This window comes from Eublepharis macularius, chromosome 3 (assembly GCF_028583425.1).
Source record: "Eublepharis macularius isolate TG4126 chromosome 3, MPM_Emac_v1.0, whole genome shotgun sequence".
NCBI lineage: Eukaryota > Metazoa > Chordata > Lepidosauria > Squamata > Eublepharidae > Eublepharis > Eublepharis macularius.
Window position 1 is genome coordinate 186956807 of NC_072792.1, and position 24684 is coordinate 186981490.

General features: G+C 51.7%; 1 protein-coding gene across 1 annotated transcript; it reads right to left on the bottom strand.

The window, feature by feature from the left end:
- Positions 1-1119: 1119 nt before the first annotated feature.
- LOC129326366 (protein sel-1 homolog 3-like) lies at positions 1120-24684 on the bottom strand. Its single transcript, XM_054974523.1, has 21 exons — positions 24606-24684; positions 23230-23351; positions 19671-19786; positions 19523-19584; positions 18854-18986; positions 18181-18310; positions 16136-16282; positions 15744-15949; positions 15158-15337; positions 12447-12566; positions 12204-12344; positions 11535-11597; positions 10460-10633; positions 9951-10078; positions 9535-9618; positions 9083-9173; positions 7436-7523; positions 6618-6730; positions 6014-6141; positions 2675-2777; positions 1120-2231 (listed from the first exon to the last, which is right to left on the bottom strand). Exons 8-21 carry the CDS (start codon positions 15930-15932, stop codon positions 2130-2132), a joined length of 1704 nt encoding a protein of 567 aa, XP_054830498.1. The 5' UTR covers positions 15933-15949; positions 16136-16282; positions 18181-18310; positions 18854-18986; positions 19523-19584; positions 19671-19786; positions 23230-23351; positions 24606-24684; the 3' UTR covers positions 1120-2129.

Genomic DNA, 24684 nt, shown 5'->3' on the forward strand with positions numbered 1-24684 from the left:
GGTACAACTAGCAACAAAGCCCATTGTGGAGAAAAATACAACGGGCTCTAGAAAAGGGAGGGCGGGCAGGTGGGTATTGCCTCCTCCTCCACACCTGATCCCAGCTGGGGGAAGGCGGGAGGCGGGCATTGCCACTTGCTCTGAGCCTGATCCCAGCCCAGTGAAGTGGGGGGCGATCATTGCCACATGCTCCATGCCTGGTCCCTGTGAGCGAAAGGGGGGCAGGCATTGCCACCTGATCCTCGCCGGGTGAAGGCGGGGGGTGGGCAATGCCTCCTGCTCCGCTCCTGATCCCAGCCAGGTGAAGGTGGGGGTGGCATTGCCTCCTGCTCCTCATCTGATCCCGGCTGGGTGAACGGGGTAGGCATTGCTTTCTGCTCCGTACCTGGTCCAGGCAGGTGAAATGGGGGGAGGACACTGACTCCTGCTCTGCGCCTGATCCCAGCCAGGTGAAGGAGGGACAGGCATTTCCACTTGCTGTGCTCCTGATTCCAGAAAAGGAATGCCGGGAATATACAATCAACAAGGTCCTCAAAATTTATAACCAAATTTTTAGTGCAAAGCGTGCAAAAGTGCAGTGTGCCAATCAAATAAATATAATTTATACATACAAGTAATAAATATGAACATTCATTAGTCCGTATTATTCATAAGCGAGCAAATAGATGGGAGCTGCAATAATGCTCCTGCTGGAAATAAGCGGAGAGTCTTCAAAGAGAGGGAAAAGTGATCACAGTCCAAGTCAAGATGAAAAATTGACGTGCCGACGGGATTATGCTTGCATATTATACCATTCCCGTTTCGTATCAACAACTTCCTCCTGGGCACAATTATTGGAAGATCACTGTCCTGATAGTCTCCAGCTTACATAGCTCACCATAAAGTATTCACATTGCTGGCATAAATTACCCTTTATCATGGACATACATTATTGCAGCTCCCATCTATTTGCTCGCTTATGAATAATACAGACTAATGAATGTTCATATTTATTACTTGTATGTATAAATTATATTTATTTGATTGGCACACTGCACTTTTGCACGCTTTGCACTAAAAATTTGGTTATAAATTTTGAAGACCTTGTTGATTGTATATTCCCGGCATTCCTTTTCCAGTTTCTGACTACCCGGGGTTTCCCTGCTCTTGTTGGTGCTCCTGATCCCGGCTGGGAGAAAGCAGGGGGGCATGGGTGGGCATTGCCTCCTGCTCCGCTCCTGATCCCGGCCTGGACTTCCTGCCGCAGCAGCTCCCTCTGGAGGCCCACCAGGATAAGAGGTGAGTCGTCTCAAACACGGTTTGCCTTTTATATAGAAAGATAAGCAATTACTTCTTGCAGCAAGAGAAATTAGTCACTGTCTTCATTCAGAACCTGAGATCCACCACTGTTGACCGGAAGCAGTCATTTCCTGCCTTTTGATTAAAAAGCCACTCAGTAGAAGGAACAGACCTGTGTAGCCAAAACCTCACTGGTTGGTTATAATAAAGAGTATTCACTCTTTTTCTCTCTGTGTGTTTTTTAATCTTGCTGAGTAGTGAAGAGCCATCAGAGCTAGGAACGCGCTCTTTGAGAAGAAGAAAGCTGAAAGACAGAAAATACTGTTCTGAGGATCTCGGAATTAGCCCAAAGCCTGGTTCTGCCCAAGCAGTCTTTCTAAAACGCAGCCCCCTCCCTTCCACCCCACCTGGAAGTCTTTCCACTGAATCCCCAGAAAATCCATTTGACACCTGTGGGGCACTGGGCCCTCTCGTCCCAGATGCAGCCGCTCTGTTCAGAATCACTGCCCAGGTGCCGCTTTTCAGACAGAAAGAAAAAGCCAGGCCCAAGTGTGGCCATTGGGTCAGCCATAAGCCAAAGCCACCTCTTGCGACTTCCCAAAGATCAAAATGTTGTGGAGTACATCTTTTCAAAACGCAACAGCCCCACCATAGTTGTGTGTCCTCAGAAAGGAGGCAGGAAAACAGATCCTCTAGAGCTGGTCTTCCTCAGCTCAGCTCAACGCAGCACAGACGGACACAGGGGAATGCATGATGCTCCTTGGAGGGGAACCAGAGCCCTCCAGCAGAGTTGCCTACATCCTGCAAAAACCAGGGATGGCCATCCATCGGGGGCAGCTTCTGGGCTGGAGTCACACAGAGTCTGGCAGGACTGGGTTTCTGCTCTGCAGGCGACGCAACACCGTAAGCAGGCCGAGGCCAGTCATGACAGCCACAACGGCCACCCCTGAGAACTGGAAGGGGAAAGGAACAGGATGAAACGGCAGCCACTGGGAGGGGAGGCTGGTGGGAAGGCAGGGGCCCAGGACCTGGGTTCAGATCCCTTGGAGAGAGATGCAATAGGCAGGGTCAGGATTTTCAAATGGCAAGTAAATTATTAACCACAACATCAACCCAGCCCAGGCGCATCAGGGGTGCTTTGCTGGCCCACACTGGCTGACTCTGCAATTCTGATCAAAACCAAAAAGATTACCACCAACCAACTCTGAAGAAAGATAAAAGGACACTTGGAAACACTGGGTTGCAGGGGGTTGGCAGCAAAATGATCCGGATACCAGACAAGACGGCATTCAGCTGACCTGAAGGTCCCCAGATCAAATCTCGCCTCAAAAGTCCGGAAAAACACTGCAAGGAGGCCAGACGTTTGCATAGAAAAAAGGACCCCCCCCTCCCATACCTTCACAATGGATCCATGGAACATCCAGATGTATTTGAGGTGGACGCTGAAGAGGGCCAGGCTGCAGGGGACAAAGGAATGCTCTTCTTGGTGGTCTCTGCATCTGTTGAGAAAGAGCTGGGGTCAGAACCAGTCTCGGGTTTTGCCCAGAGGAAGGTGGCGGGTTTTTTGCAGGGACGCCTCTTCCCAGTAGCAAGGAAGAGCAAAGAACCAGAGCCAGGAGTGTGGTGAGATCTGCCTTATGCCACCTCTGCCGGCTCTGATCCTTTTGTGCCCGTGAGATTGGCAGCGGGTGTGTGGCATAGGAGGATGCAGAGATGGCACCACTCCCAACAGGCAGAAAATGCAGGTGGAGAGGCTGCAGAACAGGAGTTTTGCATGCAGTCAGTCCCAGGTTCAGTCCCCAAAATGGGAAAGACTTTGACCTGAAATTCTGGAGAACTTCAGACAACCTCGATGTCAGGCTGGGAGATGAAAGGCTTGCAGGCTCTCATTTCCATGCACTGCAGCTGCCCGCATTCCCCCACCGCCCAAACAGCAGTTCTGGCTGTGAAAACGTAGGTTTGGAAACTGGTAATCTCTTCTCTGATGCAAACGTTCCACCACCTGGGCTGCTGTTGACCCTTACGAAGTCCCCCAGTGACCCTTTCACACGTCACCATTTAGTGTGGCCTTCAAAGCAGGCAACGGTGGCCCAGGCCCAGGCAGCTTCCAATGTACGCTGGGGCTTGGCTGGGATCAACTCTAGAGCAGACAGGCCTCCCCCTTCCCTGCTGGCAACATCCACTCTGTCTTCCCCCTCGACACTAACTGACCCATGGCACAACTTCTGCGAGAGCTGTGAAGAAAAAAGCTGTCAAAATATTTGGGATCCGCAGTGGATCTCCCCGGCTGCCCTATGTCACAGCTGCTGGTGGAGGCCCAGAGAAGCTCTCTGTAGGCTGCCACCACTCTGGGACAGGTTTCTTCGGAAGTGCCCAGAGCACCCAACCGACCCCTTCTGTCTATTCGTTCTCAATAGGCTTGATTTATGATGTGACCGAATGAGGCGTTGAGGCAGAATAATAAAGAACTTTATTTAAGTTTAATTAATAACTGGTGTTCAAAACTTTGTAAAATAAAGAGAATAGTAAAGGTTGGTGAATCAACAAACTAACACATCCTAAGGCATCTAACTAGACTAGGGTTGACAGTCCCCCACTGAGGGCGGGACTGGCAACTTGGCAGGTGGATCCCTCAAGCCCCTCCACACTTAACACACGGGTGTTCCAGCGGAAGTAACTTTATTAGAATCCATTCAGTTCAGGTCTGTACTCCATGACAGAGATTGGCAGAAGTAACAATTGGGAATCAAGCATTCCCAATTATAGTCAAGTTTCCCGCCCTCTAAATGTCAGGAACTGAGTGCAAAAGTCTACAAGAGTTCTGTGAGAACCAAGCTAGTTTAGACTACACATTAGGTACACATCACAGTTTCCCAGCATCTGGGGAGAACAGTAGAAGCTGGCCATTAGACACATCAAGGTCATGGCTCTGAGATCACAGAAGAGGCCTCTCTACGGGCTTAAGTAGTTAACAGTTGAAATAGCAGGTATGAGTGGTTGTCTGAGAGTACAATAGCATCTGAGTACAGGTACAATATAACACATCAGAGCAAGTAACGGAGCAAACCAAACCAAACAGGGAATGTGCCTTTTACAATTATGGCATGAATGCAGGCGTACATGACAGCAGAGGATCTCCCGCTTATCTGGCCGGTGAGGGAGACACAGGTCTCCCAGAGCGTGCTCCTGGGGGTGGTCGCGGTACTCCCATGGGCCCAATCTAGGTCTGAATCGGGCCACTGCAGAGCGCAGGAGCACTCCCACACCCCACAGAGGCCTGTTCCGGGCCAATCTGGGCCCGAATCTGGATGCTGCAGAGCTAGGGCTGCCAGACCCCCGATGGGGGTGGGGGATCCCCCGCCCCCACTTACCTGGCCAGCGGGGGGGCACACACCTTCCATGCGCGCCCCCCTGCGGTGCTGCACGCCCCCACGCACAGCAGCCTCAGGATCAGGCCTGTTTTGGCCTGGATAGGGGCCCCTGTAGAGCGCAGGAGCGTTCCTGCGCTCTGCAGGGACCCACAACGGGCCCAATCCGCCCCAAAACGGGCCCAATCGACACCCGTTTTGGCACGGATCGGGTCTGTTTTGGCACTGATTGGGCCCGTTGTGGGCCCCTGCAGAGCGCAGGAACGCTCCCACGCTCCACAGGGGTCCAAAATGGGCCCAATCCGCATCAAAACAGACCTGATCCATGCCAAAACGGGCGCGGATTGGGCCTGTTTTGGCACAGATTGGGCCCATTGTGGGCCCCTGTGGGGCATGGGAGCGTCCCTGCGCTCCGCACGGGCCCACAACGGGCCCAATCAGCACCCAAACGGGGGCTGCGTGATGACATCACTCCCAGAAGTGACGTCATCACGCTTGCAGCAGCAGAGATCGAGGGGGCCTGGCAGAGCATGAGCACTGCCGTGCTGCCCGAGGGTGCACCCTTGCCGCCGGGGGTGCCCTTGGGCGCCCCCCCCCCACTGGCCAGGTAAGGGGGGTCAGGGGGGAGGTGGCGGGAGCAGGTGATCCTCCACCCCTGGCGGGGGAATGGCAAGCCTAGCCCCCACCTCCCACTGGGAGGACAGGGGGACCTGGCAAGCCTAAACTAGACGGTTCGTAACGGTCTCCTGGCAACTGGCTTCCAACTGCCTCGCCCCTTCTGGTCCCTCCATCCACAGCAGCCTCTCCTCAGCTCGGCTTCCTGGGAGTGAAGCCCCTCCCTCTGTGGGCGAGGCCTTTTACCCCTTCTCTCAGGCACCATCCCCCTACTTTCCTATTGGTGCAATTTTTCCATCAGAATCCCCTCTGACCCAATCATAGGGCCCAAAGGGAACCTGGGAAATGTAGGCACAACCGTCACTTTAGTGCAGGCTTCCCCAGAGCCACTAGGCCTCACTAGGCTTCAAAGCAGGCAAATATCAACAATCTTATAAATAGCACTTATAATTCACACTATGAAATCCTAGGAAAGGGTAAACATATCAATTGCAACCATGTACAATGTAAACCTTATATACACCACTGGATAGTATGAGTTATAAGTGCTATTTATTAGATTTTTGATACTTATTGTACTTATAATATTTATTTATTGTATTCACCGAGCACTTTTGGCACATTCCACTTTATAAAATAAACAAAATATACATTTATAAATAGTTACTTTGTCATACCCCTTTGGCAGGCTTTTTTGCCTTTCCCTTGCGTAGTGAGCCCACCGTGGGCAACCTGCCCCTGCCTGCCCTTACCTTCCGTACAGCTCTACAAGGAGGGTGTAGGGATCCGCGGGTGCAGAACTGCTCAGTCCCAGCTTCTGAAGGGCTGCCTTGGGGATGGAAACCCCTTCTTCGACGAGTAAGCCCAGGTTGTAAAGACCCTGCGAGGGAGAAAGGAGGGAGCAAGAGAGGTCCTGATCCGTAAACAGGGTTGCCAGCCTCCAGGTAGTGGCTGGAGATCTCCCGGGATTACAACTGGTCTCCAGGCCACAGAGATCAGTTCACCTGGAGAAAATGGCTACTTTGGAGGGTGGACTCTATGGAATTATGCCATGCCGAGGTCCTTTCCCTCTCCAAACCCCACTTTCTCCAGGTTTCTCCAGGTTTCACTCCCCAGATCTCCAGGAATTTCCCAACTTGGAGCTGGCAACCCTATCAGTAAGTGTAATGTCTTTTTTCTCTTCAGTGTTATTCATGACAAAAATCCCCGCCAGCTGTCTCGCTGTGGCCTATGAGGGCACGCAAAGACCCAAATCCATAAAAAATTAGCAATATAGCTCCTGTCCGAAGGTTGCCGCGTATCAAGAGATGTCACAGCAGCTCTCTCCCCCAAGTCCCAACACCTCTGACCCGTTACCTGTGGCTCCTGTTGCAAAGCAGCAGCTGTGTACATCTGGACAGCTGCCTGCACGTCCCGTCTTTCCTTTCTGGGGTGCCTGCCGTAGAACAAGTCTCCCATGCGCAGCAGAGCTGGGAAGTCAGGGGGAGAAGGGACTACATGAAGGAAATTAGGATGTATGCACACTGAATCAGATCAGGAGCAATCTGAAAACAACACTCTTCCGCTAGCAGAAGAGATCTGTGGAATCCAGCCCTTCCTCACTGCATAAGTTAGTCCATCCTTCCCTGCTTCTTTAGGGGTGAGTAACAACTGTCTCTCTACACCAGTTGCATCTAGGCCATTCTTCCACTCTCTGTGCAGTAGAGCAGCAGGACCAACCACCTGCAGAGGAGGGTGCCAGTCGGCACTCTGCACGAGCCACTGGGGTTTCTGATGCTCATGCAGTAACACAGGGGGCTGCACTCTTTTGCGGAGGAATATGTCTTCCACATCCCTCCCGCTCGCCCTGCTTTATCTCCCCAATGGACAGCTAGCAAACCCTCACTGCTCAGCCTGGAAGCGGACGGTTCCCTTGAGCTCTGCCACTGCCAGGCTAACCTTTCCTTCCTATCGACGCTGCTGTCCCCCCAAACCTGGCCCATGGATGCTGACAGTGTCACAGCTGTGGCTCAGAGAGTTGGCTCATTGATGAGGTGATGTGGTTTCTACTCCTTGCATGTCCCTTCCCTTTCCCCCCCTTTGTACAGCTCAAAACTTCCAGGTCAATCGTCATATAAATGCAACAGACCCACTGGACAACATACCACCCCCCCCCCCCACTTCTCACTTCTTACCATAGGCAGCTGGCTGCTCGCTGAAGGTGGAGAGGTTGTAGTATCTCCAGGGGCAGCTGACTTGCATGTAGCGGCTGACCAAGCCGTCCTGCCAAAGCACAAGTCTTCATAGGTGAAAACTTCCCGGGTAAAGATCCTTGGCAGCTCTCTGCCAAAGAACTGGGGAGGGGCAGGGGAAACAGATGTGCAAAGTAACAGGCAGCCTAGTGGGTCTAAAGAGGGAGGTAGTAGAAGCAGGACTGCCCAGAGCTTAAATACTAGCTGGTGCTGGTCAGTACGCACCCCAACTTAGCACACATGTGAAACAACCATGACTCAGGTCACAGCCAGAGCATCCATGCATCCCTCGCAGAAGTTGAGGGTGACGCGCATGGTGTAGTGTGGCTGGGTCAGTGGAGTCTAAAAAGGGAGACAATTTCCATTTTTGCCAGCCAGTTTACCTGCTTTTCCAGCAGAAGGGCGGGCTCCAGAAAGCTCCTAAGCTCTTAACAGCATCTGTTAGTGATAAAGCTGCACCATTCAAACTGGCTAGCGCAAGTCCCACCAGAATCTCAACTATCCCAGCCTGCACCAGGATTAAGTCTCACCATTTTCCTCCTCAGCCATTCAACCACACGCAGCTTCCAGACACTGTCCTCGCCCAGAGATGGCTGCTTCTGGAGGCTTATTCAAGGTGACGACAAGCCACGCCAACGCTTTGGATGATTTTGTTGTAAGAGTGTGTTTCTTGCTAGAAGACTAATGATCTGATACAGGATAGACCAGTAGATGCCAGAGGCTCCTTAGAAGCATCCTTGTACCTTGAAATCAGGCCTGAACAGAGCTGCCTGAAACAACTGGCTGCAATATTGAGCTCTGTGGAACTGCACACGAGAACTCCATGCTGCAGAAGCTGCAGCCTCAACAACCAGTTTTTGCACAGGGCCGATAAAAAGACTGAAGTTATTTTAATGCCACATCTTCTAATACCAGTGACATATTCCAGGAGTCTCCGAAGAATGGCATGACCTCCACTATCAAAAGTGGCTGATAAATCCAACAGGTCTAACAAAGAAACGTGGCCTCGTCTACAGAGATTGTCCACCAGAGCAACCAAAGCAGTCTCTGCCATAGCCCACCTGAAGCCAATCTGAAAAGTGCCAAGGGCAGATGAGTCATCTGTCCAGAAGACTCTGGAGCTGCTGTGCCTCCAGAGGGCAGATTAGAAACTGGTCTGTAATTGGCTAGAACTCCTTCAGCCAACAAAGGTTTCTTAATTATGGAATCGCTGGATTTGAATCCAGTGGCACCTTAGAGACCAACAAGATTTTCAGAGTGCAAGCTTCCGACAGTCAGAGCTCCCTTCATCAGATACCTGTCTGAATCTCCAAGCATACACCCAGAAAACCTTGTTGGTCTCTAAGATGCCACTGGACTCACATCCTGCTGTTCTACTGTGTGGACCAACACGGCTACCTACCTAAAATTAATTATTGAACAAATCACTGCTTCTTTCAGAAGTCTTCAGGACTTTCCCTCTATTAAAGAGCTGATAATGATCTTATTTATTAGAACCCTCACTTATTAATATCCCCACTTATTAGAACCCCCACTTCCTCCACCTGGCTCCAGCCCGCCCCCCCCCCCCAAGGTGACTTGTTCACTCACAGGATCTTGATCGCAGAGAAATCCCAGGTTGAACTGGGCTACTTCAAAGCCTGCTTCAGCAGCCAGAAGGTAATAGAGGAGGGACGCCGGCCTGGGGGAGGGACAAGAGGTGGCTTAGGATTAGCACCCCCAGTTGGACATGGCAAAGAGGCCAGCACTCCCGCCTGTTGCTTCCTTCAAGACCGGAGGGAAAACAGAAGAAAGGTGGGGGCTCACGGGGCAAGGCTTAATATGAATTTCTCCCCTAATTACAAGCGAGATCAGTTCCCCTGGAGAAAATCAAGATTTGAGTCCAGATTCTTCTGACCGCAGCTCCCCTCCATCACTTTGGTGGCTCCAGCACCTCTGAAGCTCCCAGCCCCAGCAAGGATCTCTCACACTCACACTCACACACTCACACTCACACACACTCACAATCACCTAGCCAGATGCAGAAAGAGAGGAACACTCACCACGACTTCTGTAGATAAGCATCCAGGGACTTGCGGAGCACAGAGCCCAGGAAGCCGTTCTGTTCTGACACCCACTTGGTCCACCTGGGGAAAGAAGAGAAATGGAAGCGGGGGCGGGGGCGGGGGGGGTTCTTACAACAAATCTCAAGATTGATCTGAAGGGGGTCAGCTATTGAAAAAGTGTTAGGAGTTTATTAAGATCACCGTGTTAGGGAGCTCTGTTGTTTCCCAGCTGGCTTCTTTCTATGTAGGGTTGCCAGCTCTGGGTTGGGGAATTCCTGGAGATTTGGGGTAGAGCCTAGGGAAGGCAGTATTTGGAGAGGGGAGAGACCTCCGCGGGGAGGGGATGCCAGAGTCCACCCTCCAAAGCTGCCCGTTTCACCTGGTTCTCTCCCTTGACCGCTAGCGATGCTTACAAGACAGCATTGAGGGGCACCCTGGAAACGGCTCCCGGGATGCCACGGCTGAAGTAGGCGGCAAGCTGCACAGCCCCGTCTGTGTGACCGCGGCTGGCTGACTTCAGAAAATAGTGGTAGGCTGCTACCTGGCAGGCAAGAGAGAGATGGGGGTGTAAGCAGGCTGACGGCTAGCAGCAGTCCCGTGGGGCATTCCCTCCCGCTCTGGACTTCTGCCCAGAAACAGCAGGTACGTTTACACACCACGAGGGCTAGAAAACGGGCAAGGTGCAGTCTCGTTGTGCCGAGTTCTGTCCTGGCTGCACAGTTTTATGACACCACAGATAAGTGCATACTTCCCACCATCCCAGGTCCCTTTCCAGGAGGGGTCCTCTGAACAGTATGGAGAAATGCCCACCGCCTCCACCCAAGCTCGGAGCTGCCACTGATCCCCGGTGGGGACGCTTGGACCTTCTTGCAGGGGACAGGGACAGCCCATCACGCCCACCCCCCATTCCTGGGAAACTCACCTCATCTCTGTCTTTCCCCGGGTACTGGCCGTAGGCATAGAAGGCCCCGAGGTTGGAGGGGGCCACGGGGTCCCCCATCTCGTCGGCCTTCTCCCAGAACTCCACGGCCCTCCTGTAGTCATTCTCAAAGACCTGATAATACCATCCCAAGGCTGTGAGAGCTGGGAGGAAACCCTGCAGGGTTGGGGGGAGATAGTGGAAGCAGAGAATTTTTTAAACATCCACCTTATGTCGAATGCAGGCTCCCCCAGATGGAGATCTTCCTTGCCGGTGGAACCCAAACCTTGCTGTCTGCCTTTTCAACTGTTCTACTGGCTATTATTGTCATTCTTCCATGGAATGGGAAGGGACCCTCAGTGGGTCTTCAAACCCACCCCCTACACTGTCAGAAACTCTCTGCTGATGGACACCTATGGATTTATGGCTGGAAAGTCCATCCTGCCTCTGGGATTGAAGCCAGATCCCACCCCAATATTATCCACCAGAGGCTTAGCCAACCAGTTCTGAAAAGCCTCCTGAGAAAGTGGTAGTTTCAGGTAGGTAGCTGGGTTGGTCTGGGGTAGAATGGTAGGGTTTGAGCCAGTTGAACCTCAGAGGCCAACAAAATTTTCAGGGTGTGAGTTTTAGCGAGTCAGAGCTCCCTTCTTCGGATACCAAAAGTAATAAGAAATTGCTAATAAGCCATGACAGCTGAATGAACCTTCTGTGTCCGGAGGTAGGCCCTCCATTGAGGTTGCCCTGTTATGGCTGGCTCGGGAAGCCCTGCAGCTTTGGAGCTCGGAAACTGTGTGTTGGAATGGTCGGTTTGCCAAAGAAGTTGCCAACAGATTTCCCCTGAAAAGTTTTACCATGTCAGTCCAAACACCGGGCTCTGTCCTGTGGGACTCTCTGGCTCCTAGCTTAGGGGGCTGGGCCACTTGCAGTCCCGAGCCTCACTTCTAACCGGAGAGAGCTGAGATTAGGGGGGATGAGGTTGCTCTCGAGGGCGGAGGTTGCCCAGGGGTCTCTCACGGGCGTGTGCTCTGCCATGCGCTGGGATGTAGCCCACAGTAACTGGACCACCTGCCACACTTACCTGCGCCGCCGCCTGATTGAGCAAGTCCAGAGCTTTGGGGATATCCTGCTTCACTCCTTGGCCCTGGAGACAAAAGCTTGCGTGGTCAACAGGTCAAGGGGTGACTCACTTCCCATTGCGGCTTGCAGTGGAAATAAGGCTCTGCTTTCTGGAACAGCCTCCTGTCCGTGGCACTACAGGCACGGGCACAGTCCCCTGCGATCACTGCAGGTGGATTCAGTTCACACCTGGCACGTGCATTGCATCAGCAGGTGATCGCTACAAACAGATCACTCAAGGGGAGTAAATGAATGAGGGACTGAAAGCGGACACGCATAAAGGAATTAAGTGGTTGCAGGAGAAGGGCAGGTCAGAGAAGTCATCTTGCCCCTGTGATCTTTGGGCCTAAGGGAAGGGGCGTCGCAAAGGAATACATGGATCAGGGCTTGGCTCGTTTCCACAAGTCATCAACGATGGCATGACCCAGAGGAAATTGCAATTTGCCGTGGCACACTCTGCGGCATGAATTATGCAGGTTGGCCCATTGTGGAGCTAATTGGGGGCTTGAGGATGGACTAGATGGCCTTTAGACTCCCCCTTCTGATCCAACCCTGTGATGCCAAGCCCACAGCACGCTGACCCTGGCAGCCCACGGCCATGGGGCAAAAAGAGACGGGTGCCATTGCTCACTTTCAGAAGCACCACTCCATAGTCGTACATCAGGGTGGGGTCTTTGAGCCGAGCGGCTCCTTTCTCGTAGAACTTCACCGCTTCCTTCAGGTTGCTGGAGATTCCTTGCTGCCCCCAGAACAACATCCTGCTCACCGCTTGCTGGAAGAGAGGGGGGGCACGTGGGCACAGTCAGCACAACCTCTCCGGACCACCATCGTGGCGATGGAGGAACACAGACGCTTTGGGGAGACTTGAGCCTACCTGAGCCTCGGCCATGCCTCTCCGAGCCTGGAACCTCAGCCACACAAAGAGGTCATCGTTCTCTTTGGTCTGCAGCTTGAGGGCATCCTCGTCAATCAGCCGGATGTGCTCCACAAAGGCCTGTGTGGGGGATGGCAAGATAGCAACAACGGGCCCAGAACTGAGCAGAACTCGAGGCTCAGGATTTGAACACAGGGTGGGCAAGTGCAAGAGCTGAAGAGCAATTCTCAGCTTCTCCACTAAAGCGCTTTCTGGTAGCAGAGTTTGCGCAATCACTTCTCCATCTCAGACCTGCAGTGCCCCTGCCAGGCACAGAAGACCTCACTACACCAGATGGAGCAACGGCAAGGAAGCTTTACAGGAGCAAAGCCTCAAAGCGGGAGAAGGATGCTCTTCTTCCTGGTGATCTCATAACATGAACGGACAAAATCAGCAAGTGCCTGTACGCACGCTTTCTCTGTTGTGGCCCCCACCCTATGGAACAGCTTGTTTGTTGAGATCAAGAAGGATTCCACCCTCCTGGCTTTCCATAATCTATGCAAAACTGAATTATTCCAGAGGGCTTTTTGCACAGGGCTATACTGTAATAACATGATTCAGAAAGAAGCTTGGGGTAAAGGGTTAGGAACTGTAGACTATACCACTGTATACGCTTCGTACTATCTTGTACTGTAAGCAAGTTCCTAGTATGTATTTTTTTGCATCATTTAATGTGTCTTAATGTGTCATCTTAATACTTATGCTTTGCTTCACTACTGTTTCTGATCTCTGGTTGATTCCAGGTTTCTACAAGTCAAACCCTATTGCATTTTCTATTGGATGTTCCATCTGGATGATTGTATCAACTTCTTCTGAGTAATCCGCCTTGAGTCCAGTGGGAAAGACAGACTATAAATAATATAAGTAAAGAAACTAAGGGTGGAGGAGAGACATCTCTGTACATTTAGCTCATGCTCCTAAGCGCAAGCTCAAAGCAAAAACATTTCTATATATTGTCGAAGGCTTTCACGGCCGGAGAACGATGGTTGTTGTGGGTTTTCCGGGCTGTATTGCCGGGGTCTTGGCATTGTAGGAACGTCAGGAACTACAATGCCAAGACCACGGCAATACAGCCCGGAAAACCCACAACAACCATCAAAAACATTTCTAATGTTCCGTTTCAATGATGCTTAGATGTTTCTTTGCAAGGTCTTCCAAGTGAGCTATCTAGCTGTTCAGATTGCACAAAGCTGCCTGTATTGAACCTGCTCACAGTGGTGGTTCGCTGGCTACCATCACGTGGCACCCACAATGTGTGTGAGCACAGCCTGCCTACTCATATCCCAGCCTCAGTGTTTCTTACACTTGTCTCCCATGTGGAGAAGAATGTAGAGATGGCGTGCCATTCCCTACTCACTGCCTCCTGCATGTAAACCTGCCTTCCTCCCTTCTCCACCCACCCTGGAGAAAAATCAGGAAGTGGCAGGACCACGAGATGGGCAGAACTCCTCCTTCTGTGGCTCCCTCTCCACCTCCTCCTCCACTGCATGATACTTGGGGGGAGAGTTTGAGGGGCTGGAAATGGAGGACTGTGTGATGCCGGGTTGCACAAAACACACTAGTATTCCAGAGAGACTAGCAGAGCTGGTAAGGGGGCAGGCCAGATTCTTCTGTATCCTTCCTGTCTATTCAGGGGGAATTAGCTGTGAATTTCCTGCATTGTGCAGGGGGTTGACTAGATGACCCTCAGGTTCCCCTCTAGTTTCGTTTCTATTCTGCTTCTGTCTCTTTTCTTTCCAGCTACTTTCATCCATCATGGTCCGTATTGCTTATTCTGACTGGCAGTGGCTCTCCAGGGTCCCAGGCTGAGGTCTTCCCCATCCTCTACTGCCTGGTCCTTTTAACTGGAGCTGCTGGGGTTTGAACCTCAGTCCTCCCGCATGCCAAGCAGATGCTCTACCGCTGAGCCACAGAATCCAATCAGAATGGCTTTACCTCTTGGATTCACTGGTGGCACGCCAGGCTGTGCTCTGGGAAGGCTGGCAGTGCTTTGGGTCATCCCCAGCCTTCTTCTAGGCCTTGCCTTGGGCTGAGGCCAGCTTGCAAGAGCCACAGCAGAGAGAGAAGAGCGAACACGGGAGAGGAGGAACCTCTCTGAGCATGGCACGCTTGGGAAGGGAGCGCTCTGCTCACGAAGGCTTGGGCTGCATCTTCCACAAGTACATTTTCTCCACATTACACAGTTCATATGAGTAGACCAAGGTAATCTGGACATCTCAGGGTTGATCAATAAAGCATAAACTAGACCGTAGAACAGTTTTACCTGTTTAGCAGTTGCCTGGTTCAGCTAAGCCTTCCTGGATCTTGTCAGTTCTAACTGGTGTGGGATGTTTGTGGACGGCTCTGTGTATGAACTACCTTTCTGCCTGCTGTCCGCAGACCAGGAAAGGGGCTCATACCTTCTCTGGTAGTGGTGGAGAGCACCGTCAAGTCAAAGACAACTAGTGGTGACCCCTGCTGGGGTTTTCTTGGCAAGAGACTAACAGAGGTGGTTTGCCATTGCCTGCCTCTGCAACCCTCATCTTCTCTGGAGCTCTCCCATCCAAGTACTAACCAAGGCTGACCCTGCCCAGCTTCTGAGATATGATGAGATCAGGCTTTCCTGGCCCCCCAGGTCAGGGCACACCTTCTCCAGAAACAGCTAATTTAAGAGCGAGAGGGGAAAACTGCACCTGCCCCTTCCTGGACAGCTCCCGGTCAGCTATGGTCTGGGCTGCAACGTTGGCGTAGTAGGCGTAAGAGAGGTCGTGGTCCACTGGAAGTCCATCCACCCCCAGGTGGTGTTTGTGGCCCAGCTGCATTCCGGAAAGACGGTCATCCGCCTGGGCAGAGAGGAGGCCAAATTTCAGGGCCTGAGAGGGAAAAGTGGGGGCATTAACGACAAGGGTGCAAACGGCTACGGCACTGCACCAGGTCTGATGCTGACTCCTGCTACAGCCACTGGACAGTGGCTCTGCTGTTGCTCTGCTCTCCACCCCTCACCTTAGAGCCTCCCAGTTGGCTGCCTGTGGTGGGATCCTTCTGTCTCTAGCAGCCACAACTGAGCAGCACAAGAGCCTGCCTTCTCCTGAGACAGACCCTTGGCCCATCGGGGCCAGTCTGGTCTCCTCTGACCTGCAGCCGCTCGTCAGGGTGTCAGGCAGAGAGGGGTCTTTGTCAGCGCCTGCAGCCCGGTGCTGCCAGGAACTGAACCTGCGTGCACAACGGGCACTCTAGCGAATAAAAGGGCAGTGTGATACCAGCCCCATGAAGAGGTACCTTGGTGGAGTCCAAGGGCAGTCCCAAGCCAGTCCGGTGCAGGGTGGAGATGAGATAGAGGGCTCGGGAGTGTCCCAGGCATCCGGCCTGCAGCAGCTGGGGGTAAAAGTTGTTCAAATGGGCCAGATCCTGTAGACCTGCCACTCGCTTCTCAAACCTTTGGAAGAGTGCGCCGGCCACGGTCTCCATGTTCACGAACTGGTCACCTGCAGAGACGGGAGACATCAGCTGTTAAGACAGATCTCTTTCACTATCCCTTTGAAATGAGAGTAAATGAGCGAAGGCAAAGGCCATTGAATTAGCAGCCTCAGGCCCAACTGCGTGGCTCCACAGTCCTGTGGCCATTTGTGGAGACCTGCAAGAGCCTTGCTCTCTAATGGCCGCAGATTTACCTCTTCTCCAAACTGCCCGCTGCAGAAGGGTGTATACGGCTGCTCGCCGGCGGGGATACGGGGCTTCCCACTGCCAACAGCGTGGCTCCCCAGGAGAGCTTGTCCTCTGCTGCACAGCAAGAGCCTCGTATTCGGGACGGCATGTTTCTGAAACAGTAAGGAGGAGGGAGTCTGGAAGAGGACGCAGTGTGGAAGGCCCTTCCAAAAGTTCAGTCCTGCGCAGAGGCCCACAGACCTTCTTCCCCCACCCCTGCCCAGTCCCGCACAACGACATGTCTTCAGTGCCAGTCATGCACTTAGTGCTGTACACAGGGCAGAAGAGCCACACAGGCATGGCCTCAGCGCTCCAGGAGTCAGTGTTATAAGGGGAGGAGACAGCTGCAGAAGAGTATGGCAAGACAGGAGCAAATGGAGGGATGGGGAAGGGGGAGGCAGGTAGAAGGGTCCAGGAAGGCTGGTTAGTGTTTTACCCTGAAGGCACACGCCGTACCTTGGGGCCTGTATTCTACTACACAGTTCCAAGGACTTTCTAAACATTTTAATATATATTTTTTAGTTTTTTTAATGTTCATTGCCTTGAATTTCCTGATTGTGCAGGGGGTTGGACTAGATGACCCTGGAGATCCCTTCCAAAGGTGGCAAACAAATGTTGGAAATAAATGGACAAATAAAACACAAGTCTTTGGAAGAGGGGACAGCAAGCTTTTATGATTCTCCCCTTCCAGTACAGACCCCATTTAGTGCCCCCCACACTGCTGTTTTGGAGGGTTTGTTGCCCCAGGAATAAAAATTGGAGGGTCGGGGAGCTGCCGAGGGTGTGGGAGTCAGAGAACTGCTGTATGAAGTCCACAGATCTTTGGGTGCACATTGTTGCAGCCGAATTTGCGGAGGAAAAAGTTGTCTTGGGCCACAGTTCAGTGTGCCAGGCGAGGGACACACCATTTCAGGGGGTCTGGGTAGGACAGGTGAAAGTTTTCCATGGGGTGGGGGTGGGGAAATGAAGCTTAAATTGCACGATAAGAATGCCTTTTAAGAGAATTTATTAAGATTTGTTAAAATACTCAGTACTTTAAGTAGCTGGCCCCCCAAAGGTGGTCCCATTAGTGCTGTTTTGTTTGTTTTTACCTACACCGCTCTCAGAGAGCACAGTTTTGTGTTTTGAAAATGTGGCTTGCTGCCTTTCACAGAATCACAGAGTTGGAAGGGGCCATACAGACCATCTAGTCCAACCCCCTGCCCAGTGCAGGATCAGCCTAAAGCATCCCTGACAAGTATTCATCCAGCCGCTTCTTGAAAACTGCCAGTGAGGGGGAGCTCACCACCTCCCTAGGCAGCTGATTCCACCTTTGAACTACTCTGACCGTGAAAAAGTTTTTCCTAATATCCAGCCGGTACCTTTCTGCATGTAATTTAAGCCCCTTGCTTCCGGTCCTATCCTCTGCTGCCAAATATCCTCTGAAACTGCCAACTTTGAAATGACAAGGCCTGGATTCAAATCTGCGCATACTTAATCCAAGAGGGGGCATTGCCACAGATTTCCATTTACTTATCTGAAATGTTGGGATCCTGCCTGTCCTATATAGAGCAAGGCAGATTTCCAAAATGACCTGAGGCTCTCTGACACAACGAAAAGAGCAACACAGCAGAGGTCTAACCCCAAAACTCTCCCGGGGAAGCAAATCTTGCTGGGAGACGAGCAAGAAAGAGAAGTGTCCACCTCCGAAGATCAAGCTCACTGGAACTGCTGTGCAGACCTCTCAAAGGGCCACTGGGCTCTTCTTCTGCAAACTTTTCTGCCACATCCCACGGCGGTCCTGGAGGCCCCCCACACCTGCTTTTGGGGAGGGCTGCACGGGAAGGGAGAAAGCCACATTGCAAGCAGGTGGGCTGGGAAACCATCCTCCCTTGAAAAATCCACGCAGCAGGCCCAGTTCCGACGCACCAATCTCCCTTTGCCTTTGACTGACAGCAACTGCCCAGGGGGCTTACGTGGTCTCAAGAGGAGGCTGGGCCACAGTCCCAGGAAAGAGGGAGGTGTGGCTCACCTTGCCAAAGCTTCCAACCTCGCTGGAGTTGGTAGAGAGGCAGCCGGGCAAAAACAGCATCCTTAAACTCTTGGCACGTGGCAAACCACTGGGGCAGATCCAGGTGTTGCAAGAGCTTTGGTGGTTCAGTCTAAGTGAGGAAGAAAGGAAACAAAGAGCATCCAAGGACTAAAAAGTCCAGTAGCGCCTTTACGACTAACCAACTTTATTGTAGCATAAGCTTTCGAGAACCACAGCTCTCTTCGTCAGATGCATCGTCAGAAGAGAGCTGTGGTTCTCAAAAGCTTATGCTACAATGAGGTTGGTTAGTCTTAAAGGTGCTACTGGACTCTTTGCTATTTTGCAACTACAGATTAACACGGCTAACTGCTCTGGATCTATGTCCAAGGACTAAGAATCTGGAAATGAAGGGCCGGTTCACCACGTGATGGCTGTGAGATCAAGGGACGCCTTGCAAGTGTGGGAGGGCCAACAGATAACCTTTGGCAGAATGGGTTTGGATCCTGCAGAAGAGATCTGTGGGATCTGCACTTTTCCAGCAGGTGAAGTCCGCACACTCAGCCCGTGATGCTGTGCTGGCTCAGAAAATACCTCACAGGAACTCACCTTGGGGAGTAACTGGAGGAGGACCCCAGGAGAGCCACCCCAGAGGACACAGAGGAGTAGGACTGACCTGTAACGAGGCCTGGGTGCTGCTCCTGTAGTAGCTGGAGGGGCCGAAAAACCCCTGCACCCCCAGGATGTACTTGGAGCCCCCCAGGACAAACCATCCCTCTACGTCATTCAGATAAAGGTTCTCAGGAAACCTAGAGGCGAGACCACAGGAGAAGGGGGAGGTCTCTTAGGGGAAGGTGCGTGGAAGGAACCAGCACAGGTCTTTGCAGGGCTGGGGCTGAAGTCGTCTTGGCCCCAGAGATAACGTTTGCATGATCACGGCTGCCGGGTGGTCCCGGCAATTTTCTAGTTTCTGAACAGAGGTGGGGGCAGAGCAGGGCCTTTGGCTCTCTGCCACTTCATCTTCCTGGGAAAGATGGGGGGGGTCTGTAAGGTACAGGATTCTTAGCACCTTCCCTTCAGAAGCAGAAGGCTCGCCCCTTTGCTGGATAACATGGCATCCTGCCGAGGCCCACAGCACGAGAGCTGCCAGGTTACAACTCCACAGCTAGACTTCCAACGTGCCATGACGTTTCCCCCATCTCAAAAGGAGGCCTTTTCTTTTCAGTTCATGATGGAGGTTTATTTCAGGGGGGCGGGGTTCGAATGCCGACCAAAACCAGACCAGGTGGCTCTCCGCTCCCTGCACAACTGGCCCTCGGGGAATGCTGGGAAACCGGCCACTCACACGTGGGCAAAGCTGTCCTGGGTCCTCTTCTCTCCTTCCACGCATACAGTCGTGAGATTCACCTTGAGCGGAGGAAATCCCACGATCAGATCGGCCAAAGGGTCACCTCGGTAGGTCTAAAGGCTCCCTCTTGCCGGTTCTAACTTACCAGCCTGCCCCTCAGAGTCAGTGAAACATGGCACCACTGGTACCGTGGGACTGCGAACGGGCTCTGCACGGCAACTGGATGTCCGGACACCAGCTCCACTTGGATGTGCAGACAGCCTGGAAGGGGACAGAAAGTGCCAAAAGGGAAGGAACCAGGAACCATGCAGGAGACCAGGGGAAGCCACTAAACTGAGGCACAGGGAAGCCTAAGCCCTGGGGACGTGGGTCATTTGATCAGAGATCATGGGTTGCCAGCTCCAGGCTGGGAAATTCCTGGAGATTTTGGGGGTGGAGCCTGGAGACGACAGGGTCTGAGGAGGGGAGTGGCCCCAGTGGGGTAGAATGCCATAGAATTCACCCTTCAAAGCTGCCATTTTCTCCAGGGGAACTGATCTTTGTGGCCTGGAGATCAGTTGTGATTCCAGGAGATCTCCAGCCACTACCTGGAGGCTAGCAACCCTATGACCTATCCCACAGCACGAATTCTCTCTGAAATTTGCAAGAGTTGCAAAAACAATTTGTCAGGCAAAATTGGACCAGGGTTTTGTTAAAGACCATCAGACGAGCCCTGAACATCCAAGCCCAGAATTCTGTTTCCTACAGTGGCTTGCAAGATGCCCTGGAAGCCCCCAGCAGTGGCATGGAGGACCCCAGCCATTAGCATCCAGAGTTATACTACGCCTGAGCATGGAAGTTCCACTCTGCTTCCTAGTACACGGTTATCCACCTTATCCTTATTAGTCCTTATTAGTCTCACAACAACCCTGTGAGGTAGGCTCAGCAGCAGGTCACCCATTGGCTCTCATGGCAGAAAGCGGATAGGAACCCAGGTTTATATCAACAACAACAACATTCGATTTATATACCGCCCTTCAGGACAACTTAACACCCACTCAGAACGGTTTACAAAGTATGTTATTATTATCTCCACAACAACAATCACCCTGTGAGGTGGGTGAGGCTGAGAGAGCTCCAGAAAGCTGTGACTAGCCCAGCTGGCTTTGAGCGGAGAAGTGGGGAATGAAACCCAGTTCTCCAGATTAGAGTCCCACTGCTCCTAACCACTACTCCATACTGGTTTTCAGTTTGTCTATTTAGAAACTTATATGCCACCTCGTTGGAGAACTGCTCAAGGAGGTTTCCCAGGTCTTAGTCCAGCACTCTAACCACTACGCCACCTGGCTGTTACATCATCATAGCTAGTAGCCATTGATGGGTCTCTTGTCTGTAGAGTCCTTTTTGAAAGTCGTGCACGCTAGCAGCCGCCATGAGATCTACAGACAGTGAATCCACAATTTATTCACTCAGAGTGGAAATACAGGTTGCAAATTACCTGGGGATGTTCAAGTGCCGGATTTTAATTCACGTGCAGGCTGCGTCTTCCTTGGCACATGTGCATGCCACTTTAATAACAACAACAACATTCGATTTATATACCGCCCTTCAGGACAACTTAATGCCCACTCAGAGCAGTTTACAAAGTGTGTCATTATTATCCCCACAACAACAAACACCCTGTGAGGTGGGTGAGGCTGAGAGAGCTCTGACTGATCCAAGGTCACCTAGCTGGCTTCAAGCGGAGGAGGGTGGAATCAAACCCAGCTCTCCAGATTAGAGTCCTGCTGCTCTTAACCACTACACCAAACTGGCTTTCACAGGAGCTCCCTTTGTGTGATTACATTTGCAAATGAGTCCAAAGGCCCCCAGGGAGTTGGGAGGGCAGAGCTCCAATTCAGCTGTTCTTGCTGCTGAGAACTCTCAGGGATGGTCACCTTAGAGCAAATACTTTAGGCTCCGGTGACTCCCCAATTTGCGTTTTTTAAAGGTGTCAGAAAGTGTCAAGATTTGCATTTCAATGAATGGAGGAGGGCAGTGGGGGAAACTGGGAATATGGCCGTTGTAAACAGCCTGGGATACTTTGAGCAGCTGAGGAGGAACTGATATCAAAAAAAGTGGGAGCAAATTGAAGTGGGACTGTGCGAGCGAGTGCATGGAAAGTTGGAGGGGATAAGTGAAATGAGAGCACCCCTAGGTACTTGGTAAATTGTATTTTCACACTCAGTGAGTAAAGAAGTGTTTCCTTTTGTCTGTCCTGAATCTACCACGCATCAGCATCATTGGATGCCTCCAAGTTCTGGTAGTATAGGAGAGGGAGAAGACATTTATAAACTATGCATATCATGGAGAACTCAGGTAGAGAGAACTTTCCTTCTATCAGCTTTCTCTACAACATGCATAGTTTATAAATGCCTGCTTCTAAACTGGAAAAGTCCCCGACTCTTCAGCCTTTCTTCCATTATCTTGGTTGTCCTCTTCTCTGCTTTTTCCAGCTCAGCAATGGCCTTTCTAAGATACAGCAATCAGAACCGTATTACCCTAAACCCAGGGCTTTTTTTCTGGGAAAAGAGGTGGTGGAACTCAGTGGGTTGCCAGCACAGGACCACACAATGACGTCACTTTGGGTCATCTGGAACAAGGGGGGAGTTTTTAAAAGTTTAAATCGCCCTCTGCCAAAATGGTCACATGGCTGTTGGCCCCGCCCCCTGATCTCCAGGCAGAGGGGAGTTGAGATTGCCCTCTGGGCCACCAAGCAGTGCGGAGGGCAATCTCAACTCCCCTCTGCCTGGAGATCAGGGGGCGGGGCCACCCGCTATGTGACCATTTTCAAGCGGTGCCGGAACTCCGTTCCACCACGTTCCCACTGAAAAAAAGCCCTGCCTAAACCTATATAAGGACGCTACAATACTGTCCATTTTATTTCCAATTCCTTCCCTAGTAATCCCCAGTGTGGAATTTGCCTTTTCCCCCCTCCTCTCTCCTGCTGCTGATGTTCATGTGCGAAAGGCAGTTTTCAAAAGTTCTTGAATGGGCCTGAGTCAGGTTTTTAAACTGGGGGTTGATGATTGAGGAAAATGGGCCTAAGGAGCATTTCAGGCAGACGGGCTCCTGCTGGAGGAAGGGGAGGGGGCTGAAGGTCAGGCGACCCTCACCCACACTCAAGGCGGGATTGTAGTCATGCTGGAGCAGCAAGAAGGGAGAAGATCCTCCCTGCTCCGTCCTGTTAGGTGAAGAAGTTCTGTGGGAGACATTTCGAGCAGGAGTGGCCACATCAAAAGTCCACACCGCAGGGGTGCAAGCCGACAAATGGATTCTGCAATCTGCGGCAAGCACCACATTAATGCACATGTGTATCTCAGACCACAAACCGGCAGCTCATCTTGCAATCCCATAACCTGTGGGGGACTTGCTGCCCCAAGCCCTCCTGGACAGCCAGGTCTAGTTCCTCAGCAATTTGGTTCCAGCTCTCTGCTTTTTAAAAAAAAACAAAAAGAGCTTTCACTTCTGTAACAACAAACCTTTTATTCTCCCGCCCCCTTTTCTGGAATAAGTGTACAAACTAAGCAGCTGCACGGGAGGCCCGATCGAAGGACTTCAGTGGCTGCCAGCAGTTCCTTAAACCTGCCCTGCTGCAGCTCTGGGGCCAGCCCAGACAGGGCAGCAGGTCCCTCCCCATGGCAATGCCCTTCCCCTCCCCTCTGTTTCCTCCCAGGACTTCTTACCTGTCTGGGTGAGCAGGAGTGTAGGCGTGGCATATTCGTTCTCCCTGTTGAGGTGGTACAAAACTCCACAGAACTCCTCTTGGCAGGGGCTCGCCAGGAACAGCCAGAGAGTGATGGTGCATCTGGAGCCCAAAATGACACGCTTGGCACCAAGCCGTAGGGAAGCCTCTCCCCTGGGCCGTAAAGGCATGCTCGTTCTTTTGCTCTTGTGAAATGGGCTAACTGGGACCCTGAACAGTTGTGACTGGGAACAATTGTGAATACTCAGTAGAATTCTCTAGCCTTTGACTATGGCAGGTGCTGCACGCTGACACTTATGCACTGACGCACTGATAATGCCACTGCATATGGGTTTGGGTGACTGGTTTTGTCAGTCCCTGTTCAGTGCAAGGGTGAAGTTGTTTCATGGTGCTCTGCCAACCCCACCACCCCCTAATTAATTTCCTCTTTGCCTCCCCAAAGGCTCTGTCAATTATTAGCAAACCCTCTGAGGAGCGATCTTTGGCGGCTCTGTAGAGGGAGGTTAAATTCAAACTATGCTTCCCGGTTAACATGGCGTCTCCCTTCACTTGAGCGTCCTCGTGTAATTTGTCTCATGTGGTTTAGCTCTCAGTTTATAATTTTTTAAAGCTGTCTGTTTTATCTCTATTTTAGACCCTTTAGACACCCTTCCCTTGAAAGAAAATTGGGTTGCATATATTTGAAATTAATGATTTAAATAAATTCTGCTGGCTGCTGTTTTACACCAAGGTTCCAGGTGTGATTGTTTGCTGTTAATTTTGCTTTTAATGCAGCGCCACCTTCAACATTATTTTCCAACAGGAGCCTGCTTGCGGGGAGGGTGAGATACAATTATTAATATTAATATTGATATTGATGATATTAATATTAATGTTAATGTCGACGCCAACACCTACATCAACATCAATGCTGACATGGACATGGACGTGGACGTGGACATGGACGTCGATAAGGATAATAATAATAAAGAAAAAAACTTTGTGCGTGATTAAAATGGGTAGTCTCATAAAGCTCTGACTGGCCCAATCTCCTTGGCACTTGGAAGATAAGCAGAGTCGGCCTTGGACAGGAGAGTCACTCCACAGAGGCAAGCAACAGCAAACCACCACTGAAGTCTCTTGTCTTGAAAACCCCACAAGGGGTTGCCATAAGTCAGCTGTGACTTGATGGCACTTGAAACACAAATCGTAAGGAAATTTGCAGTTGTGGTGTCAGAAGCAACTGCAAGCTGCAGAGAAAGGCGTAAGAACACTGAAGACTGGAAAGAGTCAATGGACTGCCTATTGAGGGACAAGGCCTTGTTAGACCCCCCCCCCTCAGACATGTGGTGGATTGTCAGCCCCCAGACTCTTTACCTGGGCAAAGTGATGTGTCCCTGCCTCCTTTTCTCCAGGACTTTGTCCTTGAAAGGTTCCAGCTGTTTCAGAACCCCAA